This window comes from Falco naumanni, chromosome 5 (genome assembly GCF_017639655.2).
Source record: "Falco naumanni isolate bFalNau1 chromosome 5, bFalNau1.pat, whole genome shotgun sequence".
In the NCBI taxonomy this organism is placed as follows: domain Eukaryota; kingdom Metazoa; phylum Chordata; class Aves; order Falconiformes; family Falconidae; genus Falco; species Falco naumanni.
This window is the reverse complement of record NC_054058.1, coordinates 58,040,979-58,067,293: the sequence shown is the minus strand read 5'-3', so window position 1 is coordinate 58,067,293 and position 26,315 is coordinate 58,040,979. Positions and strand designations below refer to the sequence as shown.

At 36.0% G+C, this 26,315-nt stretch overlaps 1 protein-coding gene across 10 annotated transcripts in view; it reads left to right on the top strand.

Annotated features, from left to right (window-relative positions):
* The window catches only part of ZFC3H1 (zinc finger C3H1-type containing), a 43,958-nt gene extending 18,311 nt beyond the window's left edge, over positions 1–25,647 (top strand). For 2 of the 10 annotated variants that reach the window (XM_040594210.1, XM_040594209.1), the window contains exons 10-35: positions 227–364; positions 772–890; positions 1,228–1,374; positions 1,947–2,121; positions 2,313–2,444; positions 3,144–3,692; positions 3,776–3,885; positions 5,196–5,327; positions 6,442–6,563; positions 7,170–7,271; positions 7,637–7,753; positions 8,650–8,833; positions 10,543–10,729; positions 11,155–11,346; positions 13,325–13,562; positions 14,695–14,800; positions 14,878–15,076; positions 15,549–15,643; positions 16,593–16,703; positions 19,397–19,501; positions 19,597–19,762; positions 20,479–20,579; positions 21,721–21,822; positions 22,412–22,451; positions 24,613–24,675; positions 24,801–25,647. In XM_040594210.1, the coding sequence (XP_040450144.1) occupies positions 227–364; positions 772–890; positions 1,228–1,374; positions 1,947–2,121; positions 2,313–2,444; positions 3,144–3,692; positions 3,776–3,885; positions 5,196–5,327; positions 6,442–6,563; positions 7,170–7,271; positions 7,637–7,753; positions 8,650–8,833; positions 10,543–10,729; positions 11,155–11,346; positions 13,325–13,562; positions 14,695–14,800; positions 14,878–15,076; positions 15,549–15,643; positions 16,593–16,703; positions 19,397–19,501; positions 19,597–19,762; positions 20,479–20,579; positions 21,721–21,822; positions 22,412–22,451; positions 24,613–24,675; positions 24,801–24,938 (3,870 nt within the window). In that variant the 3' untranslated portion in view covers positions 24,939–25,647. Of the gene's footprint in view, positions 1–226; positions 365–771; positions 891–1,227; positions 1,375–1,946; positions 2,122–2,312; positions 2,445–3,143; positions 3,693–3,775; positions 3,886–5,195; positions 5,328–6,441; positions 6,564–7,169; positions 7,272–7,636; positions 7,754–8,649; positions 8,834–10,542; positions 10,730–11,154; positions 11,347–13,324; positions 13,563–14,694; positions 14,801–14,877; positions 15,077–15,548; positions 15,644–16,592; positions 16,704–17,471; positions 17,579–19,396; positions 19,502–19,596; positions 19,763–20,478; positions 20,580–21,085; positions 22,452–24,255; positions 24,731–24,800 lie in introns of those variants that run through there. The other 8 variants (XR_005827915.1, XR_005827916.1, XM_040594211.1 and 5 more) reach the window with 8 other exon arrangements.
* Positions 25,648–26,315: the final 668 nt, after the last annotated feature.

The following is a 26,315-nucleotide window of genomic DNA, read 5'->3' as shown; positions in this document are numbered from 1 at the left end:
GGTTGAAAATGTTGGAGTACCTTTCATGTTAACAGTATCTATCTTGTAGTGGAGGTGCACAAATGCTTAGGTGTGGTTTGTTGTTTTTTTTTTCTAACAGTGTGGAATTGGTGTGTCATGATAACAAAAGGAGTTAGCCTCCTTTTTCTCTTCTAGTAAGTATGTGCTCAGTTGTATCTGTCTTTAACTTTCTCTTGCTATAAAATGTTTTGCATTTTCCCCACAGCTTCCAAAACACAAGTCTGTTGTGGTTACATTAAATGACTCTGATGACAGCGAGTCTGATGGAGAGCCATCTAATTCAACTAGCAGTGTGTTTGGAGGACTGGAATCTATGATAAAAGAAGCAAGGAGAAATGTTGAGGTAAACACTATCAGCATTTAATAGTTTATTTTGTAATGATTTTGCTTTGTATATGGAATTTAAACTTCAGAATTTGGTCAAGAAATTCTGGTTTGCATCAGAAATGGACAAGCGTGAGTAGGTTATTCCTGTGTTGACCATTACATTGTAATTTGGATTGCACAACCTAATTCAGATGGCTTTTTTGGTTAAGATGACATCCTGAAGACAGAATTTGTAATATGTTTTGGTTTAATTTTTTCAGTTAAAATTCAATGCATCTTTAATTACTACCAAAAAATACTGGTGTAAAAGATCTTACTAGGCTTGAACAGATTTAAGTTTGTGCTGAAATGGCTCTTAAAAATAGTCATTAGTAGTATTTTAAACTAGTGTGACTAGTATTGACTTCAACCTCATTGTAACAGGCATCAAAAATCAAAGCCCCTCCGAAATCAGAAAAAGAAAATGATCCAATGAGAACTCCAGAGGCTCTACCAGAAGAAAAGAAGATAGAATACAGACTCTTAAAAGAAGAGATTGCCAGGTACAACTGAGTTTAATTGTTAATGTAAAGGACTATAAAGAACATATGCTTTACTAGCCTGTGTTTGTAACTGGAAGGAAATTCTGAGTTTGAAAATCTTGCCATCATTTTCAGGTTTTTCCCCTGCTCAGTTTTTAGGAAGACAACATAGGAGTCTAGAGAAAGTCTTTGGATTTGAACTGACTTACACTAGTTGATAGCAGTTGTGCAAAGTTCTTTTTCTTTTAAGTTGAAATGTTGTCCTTGTAATTTTTTGAAGGTTTTAAAACTTGGTTGTACACATCAAAACAAATGTTGAAACTACTGAATGTCTTTGCTTTTGACATCTCTGTTTTAGTCGTGAGAAGCAATGCTTAATTAAGTCTGATCCACTGAAGAACAATTCATCTCCTGCAAATTCTGATGGTGAAGTTGATGGAATTGGGAGAATAGCAGTAGTGACAAAGCAAGTCACAGAAGCAGAAGCAAAGCTTAAGAAAAACAGGTATGCATCTCACTGTTGTAATTCTTACCTTGTTTGCTTAGTAGGATGAAAATAGGAAATAATCTTGTTGAACGTGCAGTATTTGAATTTCAGGAAATGATTGGTTTTCTGTTGTCTGGAACTATTCAGTCTTGAATTCTATTGCTGTTCAAAAGGAATTGTGTTGTAAGTGCCAGTGTGGTGTTCAGTAACTTAAGTATTTGTCATGCTAACCATTTTCAGCTGGTTTATGTTCAGTGACTAGAATATCATCTGTCACCTAACATCTCTGAAGTATGAAAAAACGAGTATGCTTTTCACTTCTCAGTACACTTTGAGGGTAGCACATTTCAGTGGGGTATGCCTGACACATGTAAAGGAATGAGTGCTTCTGCAGAATAGGTATGCTGTTTGAAGCTTTTCCTGTATTTATAGTCTCATGAATGTTAAGACTATCTGGAGAAACAATGTTGTTTATTGATAAGCAAAAAAAGAGCTGGGTTCTTAAATAACTAGGGTTTCGAAAGAACAGCAGTAGCTCTGAGAAACTTACCTTTGGAAAAGATTTCATTATGTGGCTTTTCTGCTTCTAGACTGCTGTTGATGAAGGATGAATCTGTCTTGAAACATTTGTTGCAACAAGAGGCCAAGAAGAGAGAGAATGTTCGAATTGCTGAAAATAAAATTAACAAACTGGTTGAACAGCTACAAGCAACAGAGAAGATACTGAATGCTAACAAGATGTTTCTCAAGAAGCTTCAGGAACAAGTAATTTTAATTTTGAAATGTTTCAGTTTCCTGGAGCTGGAGCTCTTGAAACGGGAAGCCTGATTTTTGGAGGCTGTAGGCTTTCTTTGAGTTAATTATTAATTAATTCCCATGTCTTTTGTGATTATATTTTACTGTGTATCCATATCTGAAAATTTGTATCTTACTGTATTATTTCTTTTCTTTTTCAGATTCATAAAGTTCAGCAACGAGTTACAGTAAAAAAAGCTCTGGCATTAAAATATGGGGAAGAACTTGCTCGAGCAAAAGCAGTAGCAAGTAAAGAAATTGGGAAACGAAAACTGGAGCAAGATCATCTTGTAGTAAGTCTGCATGCTTTTAAACCATGCTGTACTTGAAAAGTACTAGTAATTTTGGTTAGGAAACTTAGTTCAAATGGGATTTCAGGAAAATGTGAAAAGCACTGCAAGAATCTTCCTATTGATTTCCTATATTTTTGAGAATTCAACAGAAAAAGCATTTATTTAAAAAAGAAAACTTCAAAGTCTTCATTTCTGTGCCAGGGGAATGCAATTAATAGATAAATAATAAGAGGGAGCTATATGCCTGTGAATGAATGTAGGAAATAATTTACTGTCTGTAGACGTAGGTGATCTGGTTAAAACTACCTAGCAAAGATGTTGAAGTGGAAGTCTGATCTTGCTTTGAAAAACAAAATAGAGAAAAACAAGGCCAAAATATTTTTGTAAATTATTCTTTCCCGCACCCCATGCCTCCCAACGCTATTGTGTATACTTGTTCTATAACTTGCCTTTTAAAACGAGCCAGAACTTCTGTTGAAGCCCTGTACGTTGTGTAGGGTAATTTTTATCAAAAAAATCTGCCATTTGCATTGTGGCAAACACTTGTGGGTTTCCTGCTGTCTGCTGAAATTTTCTGGCAAGAGTTTGAAATTTGTTTTTATAAACTCTGAATTAAATATCTTGCCCATGTTTCATTTACCTCCTGTCAATGGATCAGTAAATGTGAAAATGAAATAAAGGGAATTCTTTTCTTTCCAGCCAAGCAAAATGTTGAAATTGGAGAACTCCCCTGCATCAAGTCCAAAAAAGCATTCAGCAGAATTGATTGCACTAGAGAAAAAACGACTACAGCAACTAGAGTATGAATATGCTCTAAAGATTCAGAAATTGAAAGAGGCCCGCGCACTTCAAACCAAGGAACAATCAAATACTGCACCTCACACAGAAGAGGAATCTGAGTTTTCATTACCTCAGCCATCACTTCATGATCTTACACAGGATAAATTGTCTTTGGACAGTGAAGAAAACTACTTTGATGATGAAGTTCTGTCTAATTCAAACCGAGAACGAAGGAGATCTTTCAGAGAATCTAATTCTTTCACTAAACCAAATCTTAAACACATGGACACTCCAAAACAAGAAACTATAAACAAACTTTCTAAAAAGGCATCAGAAGAACCTGAGCTGTTCCTTGGGTTGAATATCGATGAACTGAAAAAACTTTATGCTAAAGCTGACAGCTTGAAAGAGCTGCTACTGAAAAGTACTGCCTTTGTTGTACCTAAGGAAGATCTGTTGTGTGGTCAGGTAAAAGTTTTAAAACTAAAGGTGAAGATGGCCTTTATTAGCTGGTATTGCACTTACTGTATATCTGTTTATCTGTTTCCTAGGAAATTTCAGTGGACATGGATTTTGTTACATCTCAAAATAAACAAAGTGAAGTGAAACCATTTCCATTTGGACCGTATCATAGTCCTCTTCTAGTATTTAAATCTTACAGGTATGAAGACTGTAGAGCAGCTCTTTGACTTCTGCATATATGTGTTCTTGTTCAGGTATTCTTTACCACTCTTCTTTGGTATCCAGGCGTGTACAGGAAGACAGGTTCCTCTGAGAATCTTTATTATCCTGAAACAGTTTTGTCTATTGTAGGGAATGGAACAATTGTAGTTACTTTTCCTGGTATGCACGAGTCCCTTGCTTTTATGCAGTTTGCCGCTTTTACATAGTATTGCAGACTGTTCCCTGCAACTGGATTGTTGTTCGATATAGTAATTTAAAAAACGATAGTTAAGCATTTGAAAACAGGATTTTTATGTCCAATATTAAGCAGTCTAAAATCCAGGAAAAAATTAATAAGTGTATTTTAATTATGCAGTCTTTAAACTTGGTTAGGAGTTACGTTGTCTTGAGTTGAGGTTGAGCCAGTCATCTATTTTTTTGGATTCCTGCTCAGTGGAAAGAGGCATAACCACATCTTAAAGGAGGCAGCTGCAAGTTTAATCAGTTTGACACATCTCTCTGCTGACTAGAGAGCCATCTAGCTCTTAGCTTCAAGAGTTACCATCACATGTTTGTTCCTACCCATTAAATTTTAGAAAACTAAAGTCTGGAATTTAAACTGGAGCAGTTGAATCCGATCGTGTGCTTTGAGTTTTTTATTTCTATACTGTTAAGTAGCAAAAGATTGAGGATGCTAGTTTTACAGGAGTATTCATTTTAACTACTTGTAGGTTATGACTTCAATTCCTTAAGGAGCTAGACATTCCAAAATTGATATAGTCGAACTTCAGCTAAAGATTTAAAACAAGCATTAGTCTGCTCTGCTCGGATTGATTTTTGTTTGTTTATGCGTTCTAAAACATGATGTGAATTTTTTCACTCTTGTTTTCAGGTTAATCTTTAATGGTTCTCTTCATAACTTTTATTTGATATTAATCCTATGCTGACTAGGGCATGAGTGCAGATTTCCTAGAACTAAACTGAAATTCAGTTTTATTAGTTTGCTTTCCCTACTGAATTGTTACTATGCTTTCTGTTTTTATATGAATGAAGATCTGCACTTAAGGCAGAAGAGAATGCTAGAACAGAATCTGTTTAGATTGAGGACTACTGTTTTATTCCCTCCCTCTCTCACTGTTTTCACCTTCCTCTTAACTCATAGATCAGTGATGGTTTTGGTTAGTAGTGGGGTGTTGGAAATAATGAGATTTAATATAGAGGTAGCGATTATTTATAGAAAGTTTTGTTTAGTAAAACTGATGTCTTACCATGTACACTGTGTCTTAATAATTCACTGTTTCATTTTAGGTTTAGTCCATATTTTCGAACCAAGGAAAAACTGTACCTCAGTTCAGTAACGTATAGCAATATGATTGAGCCAAAACAGTGTTTCTGCCGTTTTGATTTAACAGGCACATGTAATGATGATGACTGTCAGTGGTGAGTTTTTTAAATTTTGTTCATTTGAACTAAACGTCTCTTCTAGGTGTCTGATTCAAAGCTGAAAGTACGCATGTTTTTAATTTCTTCAAAAGGTCTGAGTTTATGATCCTTTGCACAAATTCTAGAAAAGTTATTTTTAATGCCTTTATTGCAGATATTTGGTTGGCAGGAAAAACTTTTAAGCCTTGAAGAAAGGAGGCTCTTTAGATGTAAGTTTAGAAAAGCACTTTGGACTCTTAGAGAATATTTCACCTTTTGGTTGCCTTGTAATTCAGATGGGACTCCTCTTGCTTTATAGTCAGTGAAACTTCAGACCGTGATACCTCAGGTAGTGACTGATACTGTTAAGCACACTGAAGATGTATCATACTGCTAACTGAGATAAAGTGTATACCAAATACTATGTGATTATGTAAAAACAAAACAAAACAAAAACACAAAACCCCCCAAATCCTCCCCACCAAAAACCCAACCCTCCACTAATGTAGTAGTGGAATGTGAGTGTTCGCTGGCTAAATGTTGTTACTTTGAAACCTAGTGTGGAGTTACATTAAAAATAGTTTATGTTGAACAGTATATTTAAAAAGCTGGTACAAGAGCAAATGCATGGGAATTGGTCAGGAATAAACTCAGTTCGGAAACCTAACTACTGAAAAATGTAATAGGAGTGGACTTCAGCTCGCTTTTTTTTTTTTTTTTGCTTTTTTTTGGTGGCAGACAGCTTATTGGATCAGCTTTTAGCTGTTACCATCAAACCACAGTTTGAATCTTTTTAAATGCAAGGTGATACCTTTACTACCTTGTTGGAACTGGAAAGTTCCAAATACTGTGTTTTTGTGTTGTATGTGAAACGAGTGTGTAAAGGTTTATTTTAAAGAGTAAGGCCATAGTGCAGTAATGAAGACTAGGATTTAAGATACTGATGCAGGCGTAAGTTTAGAGAAGACCCAGACATATTTAGCAGAAATTTCAAAGTGGGCTATTGTGTTTTTTGTGGGTCTAATTTTCTTCATGCTTCATCCGAGTGTGTACTGAAACCAGTTTTCTAGTTATAAGCCTTATTAAATTGTTGCTGTGATAAATACATTAATTGCTTCTTTGTTTGTTTTAGGCAGCACATGAAAGATTGCACTCTTAACCGTAAGCAGCTGTTTCAGGATATTCTGTCTTACAATTTAGAACTGATTGGCTGTTCCGAAAAAAGCACTGATGAGGAAATCAGCACTGCCACAGGTTTTTGAGTCTTCTGTTCACTTTTGTATGCAGAGATTAATTTCTGAAGGGAATGGCTTTTAATAAAGCTCTGGGTTGCAAGGACTTTTATGTAAACCAATGTAAAAGATACAGCTACATGAAAAAATAGGTTTCTGCAGTTGTCCAATTCAGTCCTTTTCTGTAGACACCAAGGTAACTACCAACTGCAAGGAAAAAAATGATTGACCTATGGAATATTTCACTCAAAGCTTTTACTGGATTCAGGGGATTAGGGAGCAATGAGCATTGAATCTTACCTTCTCCCCTTCCTCATTTCTTTTTATAACTACCTTTTTATAACTTTTTATAACGAGAAAGGGCTCGTCTGTTTCAGTGGAGCTGGAATTTTATAACAACACTATTGTTACATATACATATATATATATACACACTATCCATGTAAGCAAGTTACCAAACATAATTTTTTTTAAGTTTTTAATTTCTTTGTTCTAGTATGTTAAATTACCATACTTCCTGAAGCAGTCATGTTTCATGAATTCAGCATAGGTTGTGCTAAATTGGTGTTAAGTTCCCTATCCGTTTTCATGTAGGTGTTTACCTAAGGTATAAATATTCTTGTTTCAGAAAAATATGTTGAAAAGCTTTTTGGTATAAACAGAGACCGTATGTCAGTGGATCAGATGGCTGTTCTTCTGGCCAGCAATGTCAATGAGAGTAGAAGTCACAGTAAGTAAAATGGTAGATTAAATACAATATAAACTTTTTCAGTTATATAAGTATCTTGATGATTTTTGTAAACCAAGAGTATGGTGGGTTTTTTTTTTTTGCTTAGTTTATTTATCTCAGTATTATAAATTCTGCTTATGGTAAACTTAAGGCAGCAGAGTTTGTTTTAAGGCAGTAATAGTTTTGGAGTCCAATCTGGAAAAGTGACTTATGCACTTGAGCACAATAGATTTTAAATAAGTAGCATTGAAACTTATACACTTGTGTTGCATTCACAGAATGTTTTTATCTAAAACTTTCATTAGAAAAGATGTTTTAATCTTGAATACAGAAAAGTAAAAGAGTTTTTACTACTTTGTTTACAGCACCTCCATTTACAACATGGAAAGATAAAAGGAAATGGAGACCAAAGTACTGGAGAAAACCTCTGTTAGATAGTAGCAGCAGTGAAGAGGAACAGTTGATTGGACCTATTAAATATGGTAATCTGGACGAAAAAAGTACTGCAGGGAAATACCTACCAACCTCTTTCCAACACCTAATTTTTAAAGTTTTTCTTGGAGAAACCAGTTCTTTTAATGCTCTCTTGGCTTCATATTTCCTGCATGAAAACTTTATAAGAGTTTGGATAAATTTTGATTTGAAGTTGTTGTGTTAAAAGGGGTGTGGAAAAAAACCATGCTAGTATAAAAACCCGTGCTAGTATAATGTGTGACTGGAAGCTAAGGTGAAATTTCTACCTACCCCTTTCTGAAAGGAACATAAGGAACTATTTTCCTAGAATGTTTAAGCTTTGTCCATAGATCACTGGGATTTTTTTTTTTTTTAATTTTCCCTTGCAGGTCTTCTAGCTTTATGTGTTCGGTTATCTCAAATTTGTACAGAGTTAGTATTTAGTGTTGAGGTCAGGAGTTAAAAAAAGCTGCTCTTAAATGGCATTTGAGACTTGGAAGCTTGCTAAAGTATCAGTAACCTGACAGTGTTTCACTTGTGACTCATGCAGCTGGGAGCTTTAGGGTATGTTGGTGAAGCCGGTAAAAAGGACTTTCAGAGACTCAGAATTGAGATAAATTTTCCTTTGTCAGATATGTCTGTTTCCTAATGCTGCCTAATGTGCTGCCTTAATTGGTATCTGTTGATCAAAGCAGCCTTTTACTGCTGTTTATTTCTTGCCTTTGTATTTGAAATGTAACCAGTTTTCTACAGACTTTATGGTTCTAACTTTTAGAGGATATTGAAATAACTGTGTTTTGCTCTGGTCAGTGACTGTACTTGAAATATATAATGCACCCTTTTAGTGAGTTCTGATCTTGCAGGTCACTTGCGTTTTTGAAAAGAAACACTTAAATTCTTTCTTCTTTTTTTTTTTTGTTTGCAGCTCATCCCACAGAACATAAAAAAAGAGCTCCCGCTCTTGATGCCGTGGTGACTCCAGATGATATCCGGTATTTTACGAGTGAGACTGATGACATTTCGAACTTGGAGGCTAGTGTCCAAGAAAACCCCTGTGATGTCCAACTTTGGATTAAACTTGCATACAAATACTTGAATCAAAATGAAGGGTAAGTCTGCTACGTTTTATATTTGATTTTGTGCTTTACCCATGCTGCTGTGATCGAGTTTCTGATGTTGTTTCTTCAACAATGCCACAAATAATTTATTACTTGAAAGCAGGTTAAAAAATAGATTAGATTCCTACTGTATGTGGTCTAGTATGCAAGTAATAAATTACAATGACAGTTTATCTTTAGGTAGGTTCTGATTCAGAATGAATGTTCAAGGAAAGTAGTGTGGGAGAAACTGTGTTTGAGAAGTGCATGGCTTAATGCATTACCAAGATTACAGTGGAATGTTGTACTTCCATTGATACACTGGACCAATAAACTTAAATCAGTTTCTCCTATACAGAGTGAATGGTTAGAATTATGTTTGAAATTACTTTAGTCAGAAAGCTTTCTTACAAGAACGGCTTTGTGATGTGGTTTTATCTCTGTAGAAATGGTCTAGTTGAGCACTCTGTTTCTTGTTTTGTAGTTTTTTAACTCTTGGATTTCTCAGGTTTTCCAGTTTCTGTTCCTTTAAATTATTCTTCAGGGTACCATGTTTTTATTGGCAGTCAGGTAATTTCAGTAGGAATTCTGCCATGATGGTACTGGCTTAAGTAGCTGCAGCAGTGAGAAAAGAGAATGGGGAGGAGCAGGTTTCTTTTAAAAGCCTTGTGTAAGTGTGGATAATGGAAAATATTGCAAAAGATAAATTTAGCTCTGTCAGTAGCTGCCTGAACACTAGAAGGTGTAGAACTAGAAAGATTGGTACTGAAAAGAAAATGCTACTAGCAAGGGGCAGGGTGAGAAGAGCACATTTTCTAAATATAAGCATACTTAGAAAAAGACCAAGAGAAGAAGGGGGAAAATCTAATGGAAGGCAAGCATCTTAAAACAGCCACCTCCTCTCCCCTCCTCTTCCCCAGTACTCTGAAGTAACTGAGTGGTTTAGTAGGTGGCAGTGGTGATAGAAGGGGTTGGGAAGGCATCAGCCTTCTACATGGTTAACTGTGTTATTTGGGATGTGTGGTTTTTTTCCTCTCATAAATATCTATACAATTTCTAAAGATGTTCCCAAAATAAATGTGACCTCAGAAGCTTTCTATGATTTTATCAAAGTTTGTTTGTGAATTAAAGCTCAGCTCTGTGGTTTGCAATATAGTCGGTTATTTCAGCTGATCTTGTGTTAACTATCATAATACCAGCAAAGTATCTCAAAAAGTAAAATAGCCTTTTTTTCAGTGGCTTAGAGGCAGATAAAAACTGCATGACATGCACAGAATCCTGAAATAAAAGCTTATATGTAGTGGCTGCAGAAAGTAAATCTAATACATAACAAAAATATTCTAACTTTACTAAGCTTTTGAAATTTCTGCTTAAATTTTTTAGTCTGATTTAAGTGCCTTGTATGATGGTAGCTTGAGACTTTTGCTTACAGATGAATCTTATCCTTTTTCAATTAAAATGGAATCTTATTTGAATTGACACTCTTCTCCTAGAAAACTTGTTTTTCCATGCACTGTGATGATTACACCTAATAATAATGACCTTTGAAGGATGAAAACTTACTAAAACTTTAAAACTTTCATGGTAAAGGTCAGCATATGTGAAAAAACCTGATTTGACTGTATGTCACTTCCATTCTAGTTATAAGCATCCATTTTCATATTTGATATTGTGTGATAATGCTAACACAGTTGATGTGACTACTTCTTTAATTTTTACAGCTCATCATCTGAGTGTTTAGATTCCACTTTAAATGTTTTGGCTCGAGCCCTTGAGAACAACAAAGAAAATCCTGAAATTTGGTGTCATTACCTCAGACTCTTCTCAAAAAGAGGAACCAAGGAGGAGATACAGGAAATGTGTGAAACAGCAGTGGAATATGCTCCCTCTTACCAAATCTGGTGGACTGTAAGTTAAAAAAAGTGTCATGTGAAATGTGCGGTTTTTACTGTTGAAAAACCAGTACATATGATAGGGAAAGTGTGAAATTCAAAGCGCTATAGCTTTCTGAAAAATCCTAAGTTGATCAGAAGATGAAGCCGTTTGAAGTTCTGTTTGCAGGGTATTTGTAGAAACCATTGCTTTTCCTTAGGCATTATAAGTTATTGAAAAACAAGGTGCTACATTTCTTATTTTTTGTTACTTAAACTTGCAAAATTTAACTTCAACTATTTGATCTTAAATATTTAAGCAGTGGATTTTGAGGTTTAATTTGAAAAATTGGTGTGAGAGAGGGAAATACAGTTCCTAAAGTGGTGAAAGATGTCAAGCTTAGAATCACAATCTTTGGATAACTAGTATTCTTATTATTAATATGAATTATTTCTCTCTAGTTTTTGAATTTGGAGAATTCCTTTGATGGAAAAGACTACATATGTGGGAGGATGCTACAGTTCCTAATGAAAGTGACAGAGGGAGAAGAAAACCCAAATCTCCTGTCTTTTCAGCTGCTGGAGACTCTCCTGTACAGGGTTCACTTAAGCCTGTTTACTGGAAGACATCAGAATGCTCTTGTTCTGCTGCAGGTAACTTCTAGGTTACCACCCCAGGAATTTTCTTCATACCTTCACTTTTCTAATACCTGTTGCTCCAATAGTGTCAACTTCAGAATAACTGTTCTTTCCCTTATTTGCTGAAGGAATTCTCTTGGAGCCTTCTGTTTTGAAATACGATGCCATTGTAAAATTTGGATACACTCTAGGGGGCTTGTTACCTTGTTTTTCTTTGCTTGTGTAGCTAATAGCCTAGACCACTACATGTCAAAATAATTCCAAGAGAATTACTGTACTACTTTATTTCTGGCAAGCTGTGTAATGCTTTTCTGCAAGGAAGGGCCTGTGAGGAATGTATTGCCTTTGGTACTCAAACATTTATTGCTACAGAAATTATCAACTGGTAGCTCTTGGGGAAGGACATAGTATGTTATTTATCTAGGAGTGTTGCCCTCCAAAATCTGGAAGACTGTTAAATCAGGCTCTGTTTATCCCATCAGACTGTATTGATCCCATGAACTCCAAAATCTTGGAGTTATCTCGGGCTTTTATTACAACTGGAGAAAAAATTTAGGACACTTACTGTTCTGTGAACGATAGAAACGGTGAATGAAGGTGAGAGAAACGGAGTGCCGAGTGCTGCTGTGGTTTGAATTAAGGTTGGTTCATTCCTACCAGCAGGTGGCGCCTGTTGCTTGCGACACCCTAAAACACTTTTCTCAGTTGTGTAGTTCAAGGCTGTAATGCTTTTTTTCTAGCTCCAGTTTAAATAGAAAAATGTAATGCTGTGTTGATTTCCTCCAGAATCTATTCTAAACACAGCAGTGCATGTAACTCTGAATGTTTGACTGAATGAACAAAAAGACAGGGAGAAAAAACACAATTGTGTCAAATTGATGTGGAAATCCAGTGTATATGGGAGAATAACATACACTGGTTTCCCTTACTTTCCACAAAGCATCATTATAAAAGCAAACATATTACTGTATACATTCTGAAATGCATAGTTGAAAAGAATGTCTTGGGGAGAGATTATTTAACCATATTTAAGAGAATTTAATTTCTAACTAAATGCTAATTCAGAGTAAGTAGCAGCATGTTGCTCAGAAGATTTGCTTTCAAGTTTTCAGAAGCAAATATTTTGACGGGTGAGTAAGTGGAATTTTTGAAAATTCAGGTTTTGCCCATTACAGGACAAGCGTCCTGCTGAATTTTGCCTAACTTTCAAAGGAATGAAAGTACTTGCAAATTACATTCTTTGATTGTACTGCATTTATCCAGAAAAATGTTGGCACGTCACTGGCTGTGAGATTCTGTTCTGTTTTAGGAGCAGTTGTAATTAGGCTTTGTTTAATTGTATGCTCTAATGATTTTATTTGGCATCTGCCAATTTACTGGGCTATTGTAGTTTTGTATATGACTGGTAGGAAAATTTGAAGCAGTATCCTTGTTTTCAGTAATGATTCCAACATTTTTTTAAACAATATGTATACAGATGGTGGTGCTTTCAGTAGACCTGGATAGCTCTAACTTAGTAGCTGTAAAACTAGAACTTAATAAAAAAACCCAAACCCCAACAAACAAACAAAAAAACCCCACAAACCCCAGTAGGGTATAGCAAGTTGAATCCAGTTTGTTAATGAGTTGTCGCTAGAGCTAACTTATTATTTCTGTGCAACTGGAAGTAATTGCCCAAGAATTAAGCAGAAAAACGGAGCACATGTTGGGGGATGCATGTCTTCAAAGTCTTATCTCGGTTCACTTTTCCAAATAAAAATCTTCTATACAGTTTTTCTAAACCTTTTATTAGAAATTACAAATATGATTTGAAAACAGTCACACATTTACATAAGGCAGATATAAAAGTGATTGATGTAAAGAATTAGTTCCTGTTACTTCTATGGAAAAGATTTGAGAATATTAAAACTTACTTTTCCTGTTTCCTTTTTTCATTGTTAGATCTTAAAGATTTTATGGTTGAAATACAACATACATTTTTTGATCTTTACAGAATGCTTTAAAATCAGCAAATGAAAAGATAATATCGGAACGCCTTACTGCAAGTGACCGGTGCTTGGCTTGGCTGGCTTACATACATCTAACTGAATTCGGCATTCTCCCAGTCAAGTTCTATGATCCAGCTAATGTCAGTCCTTCAAGGATTGTGAACAAAGAGCCATTTTTAATACCATGGCAGACAGTTCAAGATGTGAAGACCGATCCTGATACGCTGTTAGCTTTGTTTGAAGGTAAGATGAAGGGGGTAAACGACTTAATATGTTACTTGCTTTTAGAATTTCAAGGCAGCGCAGTATTGCCGATGACTGTGTTAAGCCATCGGGATTCATCCAGTGAATATTTCACATTTATTTCAACAGAGCAGTTCAGAAAGTCTATGTTCTTGGGTAATTAATACATACACTGAGTTTTTCATCTATGGTTCAAAACCATAGCCTTTTCTTTGAACTATAATATTCTATGAAGATAAAGACCAGTGGCTTGTGACAGTATGACATTGCTTCCATAAACCCAAGAAAACTAGCTTTATGGCAAGCCAAGCTTCTGTTGTCATTCTCTCCCTTATCCTCCCTCCCTCCATGGGATATATCTACTGGAAAGTTTCTTTCCTGGAAGATCAGTGTTGCCTTAGAAGAGGCAGGAAAATCTATGTGTTTGTATTCATTCAAAGTTTAAGTAAACGGAATAATTTTTTTAAACATGTAAAATGAAGATACTAGAAGAAACTGAATTCTTGACTTGTGGTGCTGCCAGAGGTAGACTTCGTAATAGCAATGTATAAACGTCAGTACTTGGTGTGTTAGCCAGCAGTAATATTGAATTGCCACTGAGGCTGTATCTATGCTGCAAGTGGTAATGCAGTGTGGAAATACTCAAGGATAGACTGAGTAGCCCAGCTGTGGGAGTGAAGGTGTCTAGCCATGATAATGGGGTGTTCATTGTTGGGTAGCTTTTTATTATGCTGAGAAGAAATACAATATCCTATACTAGCTTTTGCCTTAACTTTCAGCAGCTATGCTGGAAATCCTGGAATATACTTTAAATATAGTGATACGCTGCTATTTGTAATATGGCTTTAACATTTTGTTGGCAGGATGTTTTCTGTTTTTTAAATGAACAAAGGATGAAACTTGTGGAAGACTTTGGTCTTTGCACTTTGGTGATAAGTGTTAAGAAAGCTTTTCCAAAGATTATCAGCTTCCTTTTTTTAATAATTTGCAAAAGCAGCACTCTTAAATACCTTTCCACACTTAAGTATTTTCATTATTTTAAATGAGACCTTTTTTATTATGTTAAGTCTTATAAATAACTTTGACATTGCTTCAGGTATAAAGGTATTGATTTTATACTTTTGTTTTGAAGATGCAGTCAAAACATGTACTGATGAAAGCCTTGAGGCTGACAAAAGAATAGCTATCTGCTTTCCTCTCTACAGAAACATGATAGCTTTGCTGAAACTTCTTGAAAGGTAAGTTGTTTCAAGATATTTTTAATTTGAGTACTCAACTTTGCTGTCTTGAAAACTTACCTTTACTTTTCTTTAAGGTGGGAGTCTGCTACAGAACTTTGTAGATCTTTATTGGAGCTCTGCCCTAACAACTGTCAGCTCTTGGAGAGTTTGGCCACCTTGTATTTGCAGATGGAGCAGAGTGACAATGCCTACAAAGTGTGGATTGGAGCTTTTGAGAAGAATCCTCAGAATGCAGAAATTTTTTATCAGTTCTGTAAATTCCTTGTTTCACAGGTAATACTCCACTCCAAAACTCACTTTGTTGGTCTATTGGCTTTATAAAGTTTGAAGTTTGTGTGTTGTTTCAAACACTTATCAAATCGATTAATCTTTTTGATATTTTTGTAATATCTACTACTCTTTATATAGATGGGAAAAGTACAATTGGCAAGATCAGTGACATGACTAAAGATAACTGGAATTAGATAAAATCATAAATATATAGGTCAGATTGTTTTAATCCAGTGTTAATATCCTTAAGCAAGAATAATAGACTTTAACAGTAAACGCTTTAATATGTTTACAGCTTTTTTTCTGCTACCTGCTGACTGACCCAGTTAATCTTCATTCTTTCAAGAATGAAGACAATGGAGCACTGCAGAGATAGACACACCACTTGTTACTTATTGTGCTTAAATTGTTCTTGTCATTTTCAGGTTAATATTTAATTTTTATTTTATTTTTAAAAAATAAAACCCCAAAACAGGAAAGGTCAAGCAGTATTCTTCCACTGTTGCAAGATTTTGTGGGAGCTTTCTTTGAGAATACATGCCAACAGCATGGTCCCATGGATCTCTTAAGGTACACCTAGAATACTTTTTTCTATTTAAATTTTGATAATACTGGCATTTTTTTCGGAAAAAAAGACAGTCAAAAACTTTTAAACTCATCTGGTTTTAGCTTGGCATGTTTTTCTAAAACTTCAGTGAATTATGATTTGGTGGTTTATAATATTTGTACTTGTTGTTTGTGTATATACACTGAATTGTAAAACCAGAAGGATTTGAAGATGAAACAGCCAGCAGGTTTGAAGTCTGGATTTGGGCAATGAAAATCAATTGTGTGTGCCAAAGTTGTGCTGTGTTGTTTTGTTTTGTCTTCCAAAGCTGTGAGCCTAAAATTGCATCCCTAAAAAGAGCTCAATCCAGGGTTTGAGCATGCTATTAATCAGCAGATTATTATTACTGCTGAAAAGGCACAGGTTTGTAATTAGCCAGCTGATTTTCCGCTTGAATTTTAGCACCGAATTGAGAGACTTACTGAAGTTTTGAAATATGCAGCTTCCCTATAGTCAAAACAGATGCCTCTGAAGGCCTTCAAAGGAACACCTACTTTGATAAAGCTTATGCAGATGTTTGAAATGTTTTTATTTCCAAGTTAGGTATTAGATTTTATTTGTGCTTAACACTCGTACATTAAACTTAGTACTGACAGTGCAGCTTAGCTGATTGTATATAGGTGATTGTACTTGATTTATTTTATGTGGGGTTGGGGAAGTCTGAGATATAAAGTAACATTTAACTTTGTACATAATGAGGAACTATGTGCTTTCTGTATTCAACTATTTTTATATTTCAGTATAATGCTTTTTATATAAATTGTATCTGGATGGAGTTAAACGAAAATCTAGGAAAAGTGCATGGTTTTTTAATGTCCCATGACCTGGACTTCAGAACTAAATGTTACTTCTGCACAGGACTCTTCCATGTGGAGGGATATTCCCGTTTACTACTACTTCTTTCTCTTGTAGATATCTCTTGAATTTTCCAATGCCAATTGAATTTACATCACCTCTCTATAAAGAACATCTTACAGATGATGTTGTAAACCAGCAAATCCCATTTCTGTGGCAGATCTACTGGTGAGACTTTATGAAGTATTTCTGAGAAACAGCTATTGGGTCTCAGTAAATTGCATTTTCAAAAGCAGAACGTTTGTTACTTGCTTAAGGGTATATCACTTTGGGTTCTCAGTAAATGATCTGCCATTCCTTAGAGAACCTACCTGCCTGCTGCACGACAGAGACAATTTTTTGGAACTGTGAATTGCCCACAAACTTAAATTTTCCACTTGAGAAATCTTTCAGAATTTCTGCCCTATGGAAACAGTAATAGGTGTGTTCATCTCACGAAATTTTCTTTGTTGTTTTACTTTTGTTTTAGGTTGCTACTGCTACTAGTGTTCTTTTTTTCTCCTGGTTTTCAGTTGTTCCCCTTTTATTTTACAACAGTTTCCTCCACTATGTTTAACTTAGTTTAGCCCTGGTCTCCCCACCTTTGCTGACCTACTCTTTCAGCTGTTTGTGGAGCTACTATTAACAGACTATAAAAGTTGGAACTAGCCACTGTAGCAAATACAGCAAAGTGACCTTTTCCTTTGCAAGGGACTGCAAAGGTGACAGATCTTTGTCAGTTATATGCAGGTTTTTTGTTGTTTTTTTTTCCCCCCTGTTTCTCCCACCATTCCTTTTGATAGCAGCAGTATCCAGGATTGGCAGGCACCGAAGTATTGGCCATTGATAACTTCCACTAGTATAACTGTGGTTGCTGAGATGTTGACTTAAGCTGCTTAAGTTTGACACTGAGGTCTGGGTTTGTCCATCTTCACAAGTAGCTATTTGGCTTTTCAGATCAGTAAAAGGGCAAAGATGATAATACTACAGATACTGAGTGAGGATTCCTCAGAACTCCTTCAACACTGTTGCTTATAGTTTTTAATTGGTGGACAGCTTACAAACAGGTAAAATGTGTGGTTTTCAAGAATTCTTATATAAGGTTTAGATTAAGCTATCTTAATGTATTCTTTTTATATTGTCCATTAATACCAATTTAAATTATTTTTTTTATAGAAAATATTTTTTCACAAGTTCAATTTTAGGTTTGGTAGTTGCACAGTAGAAACATTGTTAGAAAGACACTTGAGGTCACTGTTAGTCACTTGGGGACCTTAACTTAAGCTTAGTCACTTGGGGACCTTAACTTAAGCTTAGTCACTTGGGGACCTTAACTTAAGCTTAGTCACTTGGGGACCTTAACTTAAGCTTAGTCACTTGGGGACCTTAACTTAAGCTTAGTCACTTGGGGACCTTAACTTAAGCTTAGTCACTTGGGGACCTTAACTTAAGCTTAGTCACTTGGGGACCTTAACTTAAGCTTAGTCACTTGGGGACCTTAACTTAAGCTTAGTCACTTGGGGACCTTAACTTAAGCTTAGTCACTTGGGGACCTTAACTTAAGCTTAGTCACTTGGGGACCTTAACTTAAGCTTAGTCACTTGGGGACCTTAACTTAAGCTTAGTCACTTGGGGACCTTAACTTAAGCTTAGTCACTTGGGGACCTTAACTTACTTAAGCTCAAATGCTCTTGTATTTTAGTATGTGCTTCTAAGGAAAATTAGTGCTTTTGAAGTAAGTACCTAAATTACTTTCAGAGCTAGTAATCGAGTGTCTTTTGTGGTTGAGTTTTGGTACAGTGAGTGCCTGTGTATTTGGGCCTATGTATCTGTCTTTCATTTTTTCAGCTACAGAGGGCAAAAGACAAGTTCACTTTTACCAAGTGAAAATAGAACGAAATCAGCAAAGCCTCAAAGCTCAAGGAGTGATTTTTTACTTGAAAAGATTGCTGTATATCTCTTCATATATGTTTGCACACACATACACATACGCACACGCTGTTCTAGAAACAGTAGCAAATGGGTGATACAGCTTGTGTTCATGGGCAAAGTGGGAGTAGAATCAGGCAGTCTGATTATGTGACCATAGTCATGGAGGGTTCTGTGGCAAGGTAGCTACATCAGGCCTATCTTACTTTATATTCATGTATTCTTCCTCTTCGTGAGGTGTGTTTTTCTCTGTGACTTACTGAAAGTCTTACCTTTTTTTTTTTCACTGTTACTTTACATTTTGAAATAGGGATTATTCGCTGAATCTTGGTCAAACAATGTGTCTACTTCTCTCTTTGAGGTCCTATATGTTGGTCTGACTGTATGTTTCTTTGAGGAAATGTGGAACAAAATTAAGGTTGTAGGTTTTTTTTAAACTGTTCTTGTCAGGGCTTTTTCCCTGACATGATTAGCATAGTTCTACCCCAGATCTCCAGTAGTATTTGTTCCAGAACACTTATTTTATTGCAACAGTTTCTGATACCATTTCTCAAGTGGTTTTAATCCAGCTTTGAAATTTATTGTTCTGGAGCTTTCCAAACTCACTCGGGAGTTGTCTCCGTTCTGTAGCAGTCAGAGCCATCTCTATTAGAAGGCTTAATAAATAAAAGGGTACTCTACAGGATTAGAGGACAATTCATAATATTTCATTTCCATTTAAGTTGAGCTGCATTTTAAATTACATGGTTTCTGTGTTACTCCTTACTATCTGCAGTTGAGACTTACCCATTTTAAGAAGTTGACTGATAAATCAGTCCATAATACTGCTAAACTGAAAACACTGTTTTTTCTTGCATCTCAGAATGGGGAAGTTCTTCATTGTTTCTTACTCTTAACATGTAAGAACATCCGTTGTTTTTGACATAACCATTTTCAACTTTTAATATTAACAGTTTGTGCCAGTCTCTTCACGCGAGTGTTGGTGAAGCACTGGATGCTTATGAAGCAGCTCTGGGGGCAGTGATGCAGCAGGAGACTGTTCAGAACATCTGGCTGGAGTAAGTTCTTAAGGGAGGAAGGTAAATTAATTTGAAAACTATTAAGTGAAGGCTACCAGAACCATCTTTTTTCTTTTTTTTTTTTTTCCTTCCAGTTACCTTGTTTTTATCAATAGCAAAGTTGTTGGATCCAACAACAAAGCTCAAGAATTCAAGCTTTTCACTGACCTAGTGAACAGATGTCTGGTTACAGTCCCCACACGATACCCAATTCCTTTTAGTACTGCTGATTATTGGACCAATTACGAGTTTCATAATAAGGTAAAAAAAGTGTCTGTGGACAGTTTTTAATTAGACTGATGACCTTTTAGCAGCTACCCGTATAACTTACCTGTTCAAATACAGCACTAGTAGTATATGAACACTGAGAGACAGGAATTATTAGAAAAAGAAAAAAGTATGAGAAGAGTGGTGTTCTGAGCAGAAGAGTATCTAGCAGTGACCTTTTGAATAAAGGGTGTGTAAGGCAAAGAAACTTTATTATGGTATATTTTAACACTGTGACTACAGCCGTTAATGAAACAGCCGTTAATGGAAAGAGAAAGTGTGTAAGGGAGGGAAGAGGTGGTCGAGCAAGATGGGTCTGCAGAGCTATAACGCTGGCAGATGGAGAACAGTTTTTAAGCTGTCAGTTTTGATCATAGAGATTACAGTGGTTGAGAAACAGAAGAAATAAAGTAGAAGTAAAACCTAGTTGAGCACTTTTACAGACAGAATACAATTTTTAGAAATCCTGGGTCCCAATGTGCTAACATCCAGTGCATTTCTCTCACTAAAAGCAGGCTAGAAGGACTAAAATATGTGGTGTTAGCAACTTGACACTAACTTTTTATTACACAAAGTGATTTCTGTACTCTTGAGGGATAAGGTTTGTAGGTAGTAACTTAGTCATAATGTTTATGGTTCGTCATTCCATTATTCTTAGCAAAATCAGACAGTGATGAAGTAGATTAATGTTTGTAATTCAAATTCTGCAGGTAATTCTCTTTTATTTGAGCTGCATTCCAAAATCTCAACATTCCAAAACCTTGGAACGGTTTTGTTCTACCATGCCTGCTAATCCTGGACTTGCCCTGAGGTATGTAAAAATACTTGTAATAAAGACAAACAGCTGTTTAACATAACTACTGGGTTTTTTATGCAAGACATGCATGCTTTGCTTTCTACTATAAAAGTAAAACTTCCTCTATTGCTGCATGTTGCTTGAGGCACATTGTGCCTTCTGACACCATCTCGGTCTGTCTTCTGTTTGACAGGGTTCTGTTCTATCTACAGAAAGGTTATAGTTATACAGGAATTAACAGCATTTTACATGATGAGTACAGATGGTCAGAATTTCAAGTGTGTAGAGAAATGTCATATATATATTAAAATCTTGTTGCTACTCCATGATGTATTAAAAGTATAGTTCCAGCATAGAACAAATGAAAACAATGCACCAGTGCTACCTTGTCTTAACTTGACATTTATTTAGCAGAGAGAAACCTTTCTTTATTTTGAAAAAAATCGTACAGGAAACAAAGAGTTAACGTAAGCTTCGCATTGATTCTTACTTGAATGGTATGTCCAAATGTACTCTTCCAGGATTAGAGTCCATGTTTTACCGTATTCAGCTGCAGTGAACTCAGGAACATTTGATTGAATACTTTTGAAAAGTCCCCAAACACTTACTGCTCATCATCAACAGTGACCCCAAAGAATTCCAAGCAAGACTTGAAATAAGTGTGTGTGGTTGGGGGCATGGGGAGATTATGACACACCTGCCTTTGGTACATGAAGTTGAATGGCTGCATTTTAAACCAAGTTGCGATTCTGTCTAGATGGAACTTGCAGCTCCCTTAGACAGTGTTGATACTACATGAAATGGGTGAGCAGAACTGACTGAACAGTATCTTCTAGCCACATGACTATAAAACTAGTTAGCCTCCTTTCAAATATGCAGTTACCTTGTGCATGCTGAAAATGGATCTTGTAATGTGTCAAGATGATACTTCCTCTAATTTCGCACTTCTTCATTATTCTTTGAAAGTATCTTTTTTGTTTTGTTCTGAGAGTGTGTTCAGTTAATACTGTATATGGTGGCTTGGTTTTTTTCCTACTTGGAACTCTTGGCTCAGATTAGGTATAATACACTTTGCGTAATGTGTTTGTATCTTTGGATTGCTTTTCTGTTCCCAGTGATTAGAGCAGTGTTCCTTTCTCATGAATGCCTTTTACAGACTGCTTCTGCGATACTGGGAGGAGAGCAATGTTCAAATTCTGAAACTGCAAGCCAAGATGTTTACATATAATATCCCAACATGCCTGGCCATCTGGAAAATGTAATGCAACAGTCATACATCTGTTTTCATAGATATTGCTTTTGTTTATAAGGTTTACATCACAAAGGTAAATCTGAAACGTCCTTCCAATTGGGCTTGTACTGGAAGTCTCTCTTTCATTAGCTTATTATTTAAACAGTAACTGTTAGAACAGACAGAGGGACTGTCACTTCTTTAAAATGAGAAATTAAATTCCCTCTTGGGGAAACTTATGTGAATGGATACTATGCAGATAAATATGAATGATGTATTTACAAGTTGCCTTTTTAATTCAACTATTGACTTCTGTCTCCCCTCTCTACCCCCCCCTTTATATATCACAATAGCAGTAATCTTCATTATCCAGTGATGCTGAACTGATCTTTTTCTTCAGTGTTTGTTCATAATGGGGAACCACTGAAATGTCTTGCTCATGTAAGGTTGTCTTTAAAAAATGGCTATTTTTATCTTTTCACTGTAGATTAACATCATTGGAAGTTAGTCAAGTTTCTTAAGGAATTTGTAATTCCATTCCACAGTCAGTGTTCTGCCAGTAATGGCATTTAAAATAATTCAAGAATAAATATTTTTATATATTTCTTTTCCTCAGAGCCATTGCTGCCGAATGCTTTCTAATGGGACAAAGAGAAGTAAGTCAATACAGCTTACTAAAATGAGTAATTATAAGATTTTGTAGAACTTCTCATACCTTGACTTTATCTGAAGCAGTGGTTGTCTCTTAAACCCAGTGTTTCTAGACAGTTGTAATATTCTATGTATAAACACTGAAGCATTTGCCTCAAGTGTAAGAAATGTCTTTGACAATCAAGGTAGAATGGATTATATTGCAAGTAATTGTGTGCACTGTTTGTGTGTATCTTTCCCTTACTGGGGGAGGGGGGCTGTATTCTTCTTCCGCTTTATTTTTCTTCTTACCTGGAGGAGATTGCTAGCACTTCAAAATACAGTAGAGTGAAGGAAGCATTGTTGTGCTGGAAGATGCTAATGACTGTTTTTACATCTAGTTGGAAGGGTGGGTCTGTCAAGCCAGCGTATGTAGAGAGTTTGAGTAGTTCCTGACCTCAGCAAAGACATCAGTTCTTTTTCTCCCCCCAAAATAGCAGGCTTGTTCCTTGGTACTTTGGGGAGTGAAATATTTTTATCGCTCTATATACAAATACAAGAGGTTTGTGGCACAGCAGCTGAGTCACTTTTCAGTTCAAACAGAATGGATCTTCCTGGTATTGTTGCTGTCACCTTCAAAATATGCTTCTGCCTTTGGAAAGATGGTGTATTGGGGGGCTTACAAGGCCCTGGGTTTGTGACTCACCACTGCTTGTGGTGTTTCTGAGCTGCTACTTTGCTGTGTCTTGTTTTGTGTCATTCCCGTAGTGGCTGATTCTCAGCATCCTTCTCTTCTGTCAGTAGTCTTTTTTTTTTTTTTTTTTTTTTTTTTAAACAGTATTAAAGGTTTAACTGAGCCATAGTTAATAGCATGGCTATTGTTAAACTGACGTATGAAATCTTTTCTGTCCTTTTTTTACTGTCTCCTAGAATGTTTAAAAAGAACATCCCCTAAGCAGACAGTTATTTGGTTTGTAAGATCAAATAGTTCAAAGTCAGGAGATATCAAAGGCATGGTTGCCTATTCAACCTTAATTCTGTCTCTGTGTTGATGGTTTGGTGTAATCTGTAATTAGTCGCAGATCCCTGCTTCAGTCATTGTATTAGATGGACTACGTTTTAAGGCGCTGCCTATAGCGAGGCTGATGACTTAAAAAGATCCCTGCTTTGTTTGGTTAGAAAGTTAGAAAACATATTTCAAATGAATCAGAAACAGGGTCCTTAAAGTGAACAATTAAAATGAAGGCATTTGTAGTACATTGTAGCTGGATTACACCCAGAAGAAATCTTGTGAGTTTCTTCTGCAGCCAGTTGACTAACTATACAGTGTGGAATAAAATCACTGAAGTAGGCACACACAGTTGAGGTTTTTTGTGGCAATTTAGTTTGGGATGTAGTGAGCACTTACAGCTGTTTACACAAATCAGTGACTGCATCAGATAACTGGATTTTCTAGTAAACAAATAGGCTATTGTTTAAAAACTTACTTGTGATTCAGATTCTGGATTTCCTGTTCCCGGAGAACCCATCATTTTTCCTTGCAGAGGTCATGTAAAGGTTTGCTAAAATAATGTAAAAATGGGTATGAGTATTTAAAATGCCAACAAATAGCTCCCCTAATGACTTTTTGATTAAAGTTGGTACTTTAGATACCAGTAGTTGAAGGAGACTAGAGTCTTGCATCCAACATTTTTGTCCTGTTTCCAACCATAAAGTAGTAAAACAATTTTTTTCTTTTTATGAAGTTGCAAAGATTCATAATGATTGTTAAAGCACAGATAGATAGATGCTGAAGGAGAAAAGCCTATGAAACAGTTACTTTCATTGCAGGGTTGGGATGGTAAGCAATAAGCAAGACCTTGAGACTACATAATGAGTGGTGAAAGGAAAATATTCAATAAGCTGCTTCATTCCCTGAGCGTGTTCCATCCTGTGCAATGAATGAGGCAAGAATCTTGTGAAGAAAAATAGAATGTCCTCGTGTAGTTAATCGTGTGCATACAAGGGTCAGAATTAAGGTCAGATATAAACTTGCCTTTGCTTTTAGTAGTGATTTAATGCTTGACTCTTAAACTTTTTTTAAAAAAAGATTTTTAAAAACTATTGCAAGACATTACTGTGCTTCAAAATACTCATTTTGAGTGCATGAAGTTGTGCTGACTTTTAATACTTGTGTTTATTTTACAGGTCCATCATTTATATCAGAGAGCCCTTCAGAAGTTACCTCTATGTGCAACACTGTGGAAAGATGTAATGTTTTCTCCTTATGATTTAGTTTGAGGTTTCATATAAATTTTCTGCATATCCCATATCCATAGATGTGGTGATGCCCAAGCTTTGGCTAAATCTTATGTCTGCTTCCCCATCTCTTACAGCAACTCTTGTTTGAAGCATCAGGAGGAGGTAAAACTGATAACCTGAGAAAACTAGTTTCCAAGTGCCAAGAGGTTGGAGTCAGCCTAGATGAGCTTTTAAATTTAAACACTTACAGAACAGAAAGCAAGAATCACTGAACGCTGGGTACGGTCAGCCATAAGTCCTATTAAATGCCAAAATCAGTTGAATGATTCTTCAGGCTGATCCATGCCTAAGATCTGTGTAAGGCAGATGAGTATTGCTGAGCATATCAAGTCTCCAGTCTGCTTTCCTTGAACCTGGAAACAATTAACGTGACCCTCCTCTGGAAAAATGAACTCCCTGTCTGGCCTTGCTTCTGGGCCCTGCCAGATTCTCATAACGTCATCTACGTAAGTATAGTTAATCAAAATGACAGACATTATTTTTTTATGTTTTCTTTTTATTTTCTGTTTTCTTTATTTTGCTGTTCCTGATTCACTTGACACTCTCGCTGATGCCTGAGAGATCTGTGTTTGGGATTAATTTACTGGGCTGTGTTTACAGTAAAAAGCAAGTAGTCCATTTTGGGGTTTTCCTTTTTTAAACCTTTTTTGAGACTTTTTCATTACAGGATTTAAAACAAAAGCAGCCGCTCTTAAGGAAAGTGTAACTGCCGTGGCCACAAGTATGCTTCTTGCACTTGAAGGCTCTAAGAGGGTTGCTTACTGCCCTTTTCTGCATTGGACTCACGGCAGAGACTATTAAACTTGAAGATTAAAGAAACTATTGCAAATGCCAGTGCATCAGAACCTAAGAGTGGTCAATTATGTGCAATTTTTTGTAAAGAAATTTTAATTTATAATAAAGTTTAACAGTTAAAAGAAATTTAAGATTGATCTGTTTTGTATTGGTACTAACTTACAGTATTACAGGTGTTTTTTACAGAGATATTTTCAATACAAGCTGACCTTTTTATTTCTTAAAAAAATAAAATTAAAATCTGTTGTGTGTTGTTATTTTGACCAAAAGGTAGGTGAATGTGGTTGGGCTGCCTGTTGTGGATGCAGAGTAACAATGACTGCATCTTAATGGGTTTCTTCCTCCCCTTGCGTCACGGACACCAATGTTTGTCATGTAACTGCTATTCCCGTTATTAATACCACTTCCATGGTGGATAGGACATTTTACATTTTGGCCTTTTCACCTTTAATGAAATGAGGCCCGCTTCCCAAAGTCACTGTGTGTATATTGCAGAGAGATACTGCCAGCCTGCTGTACCAGTGGTGGGGTGGCTCACATGAGGTTGGTTTTCCACCTTCTTTTTCTACCTGTGCGAAATCATATAAAAAGATGGTTGTAGTACCTTTTGTGTAGATTTATGAAGATGCTACAAAGACAGGGAAGGAGTGGTCTTTATGTTGGAGAATGAGGCCAAGTGGCTTGTGACATACAGTTTGAAGTAAGTTTCAAAACCCTTATGTTAGCTGAAGTTACATGTAACAGAGCTGTCGTTAAAGGAAAGTGGGATATACGGGGTTTCGTCTAGGGGAATG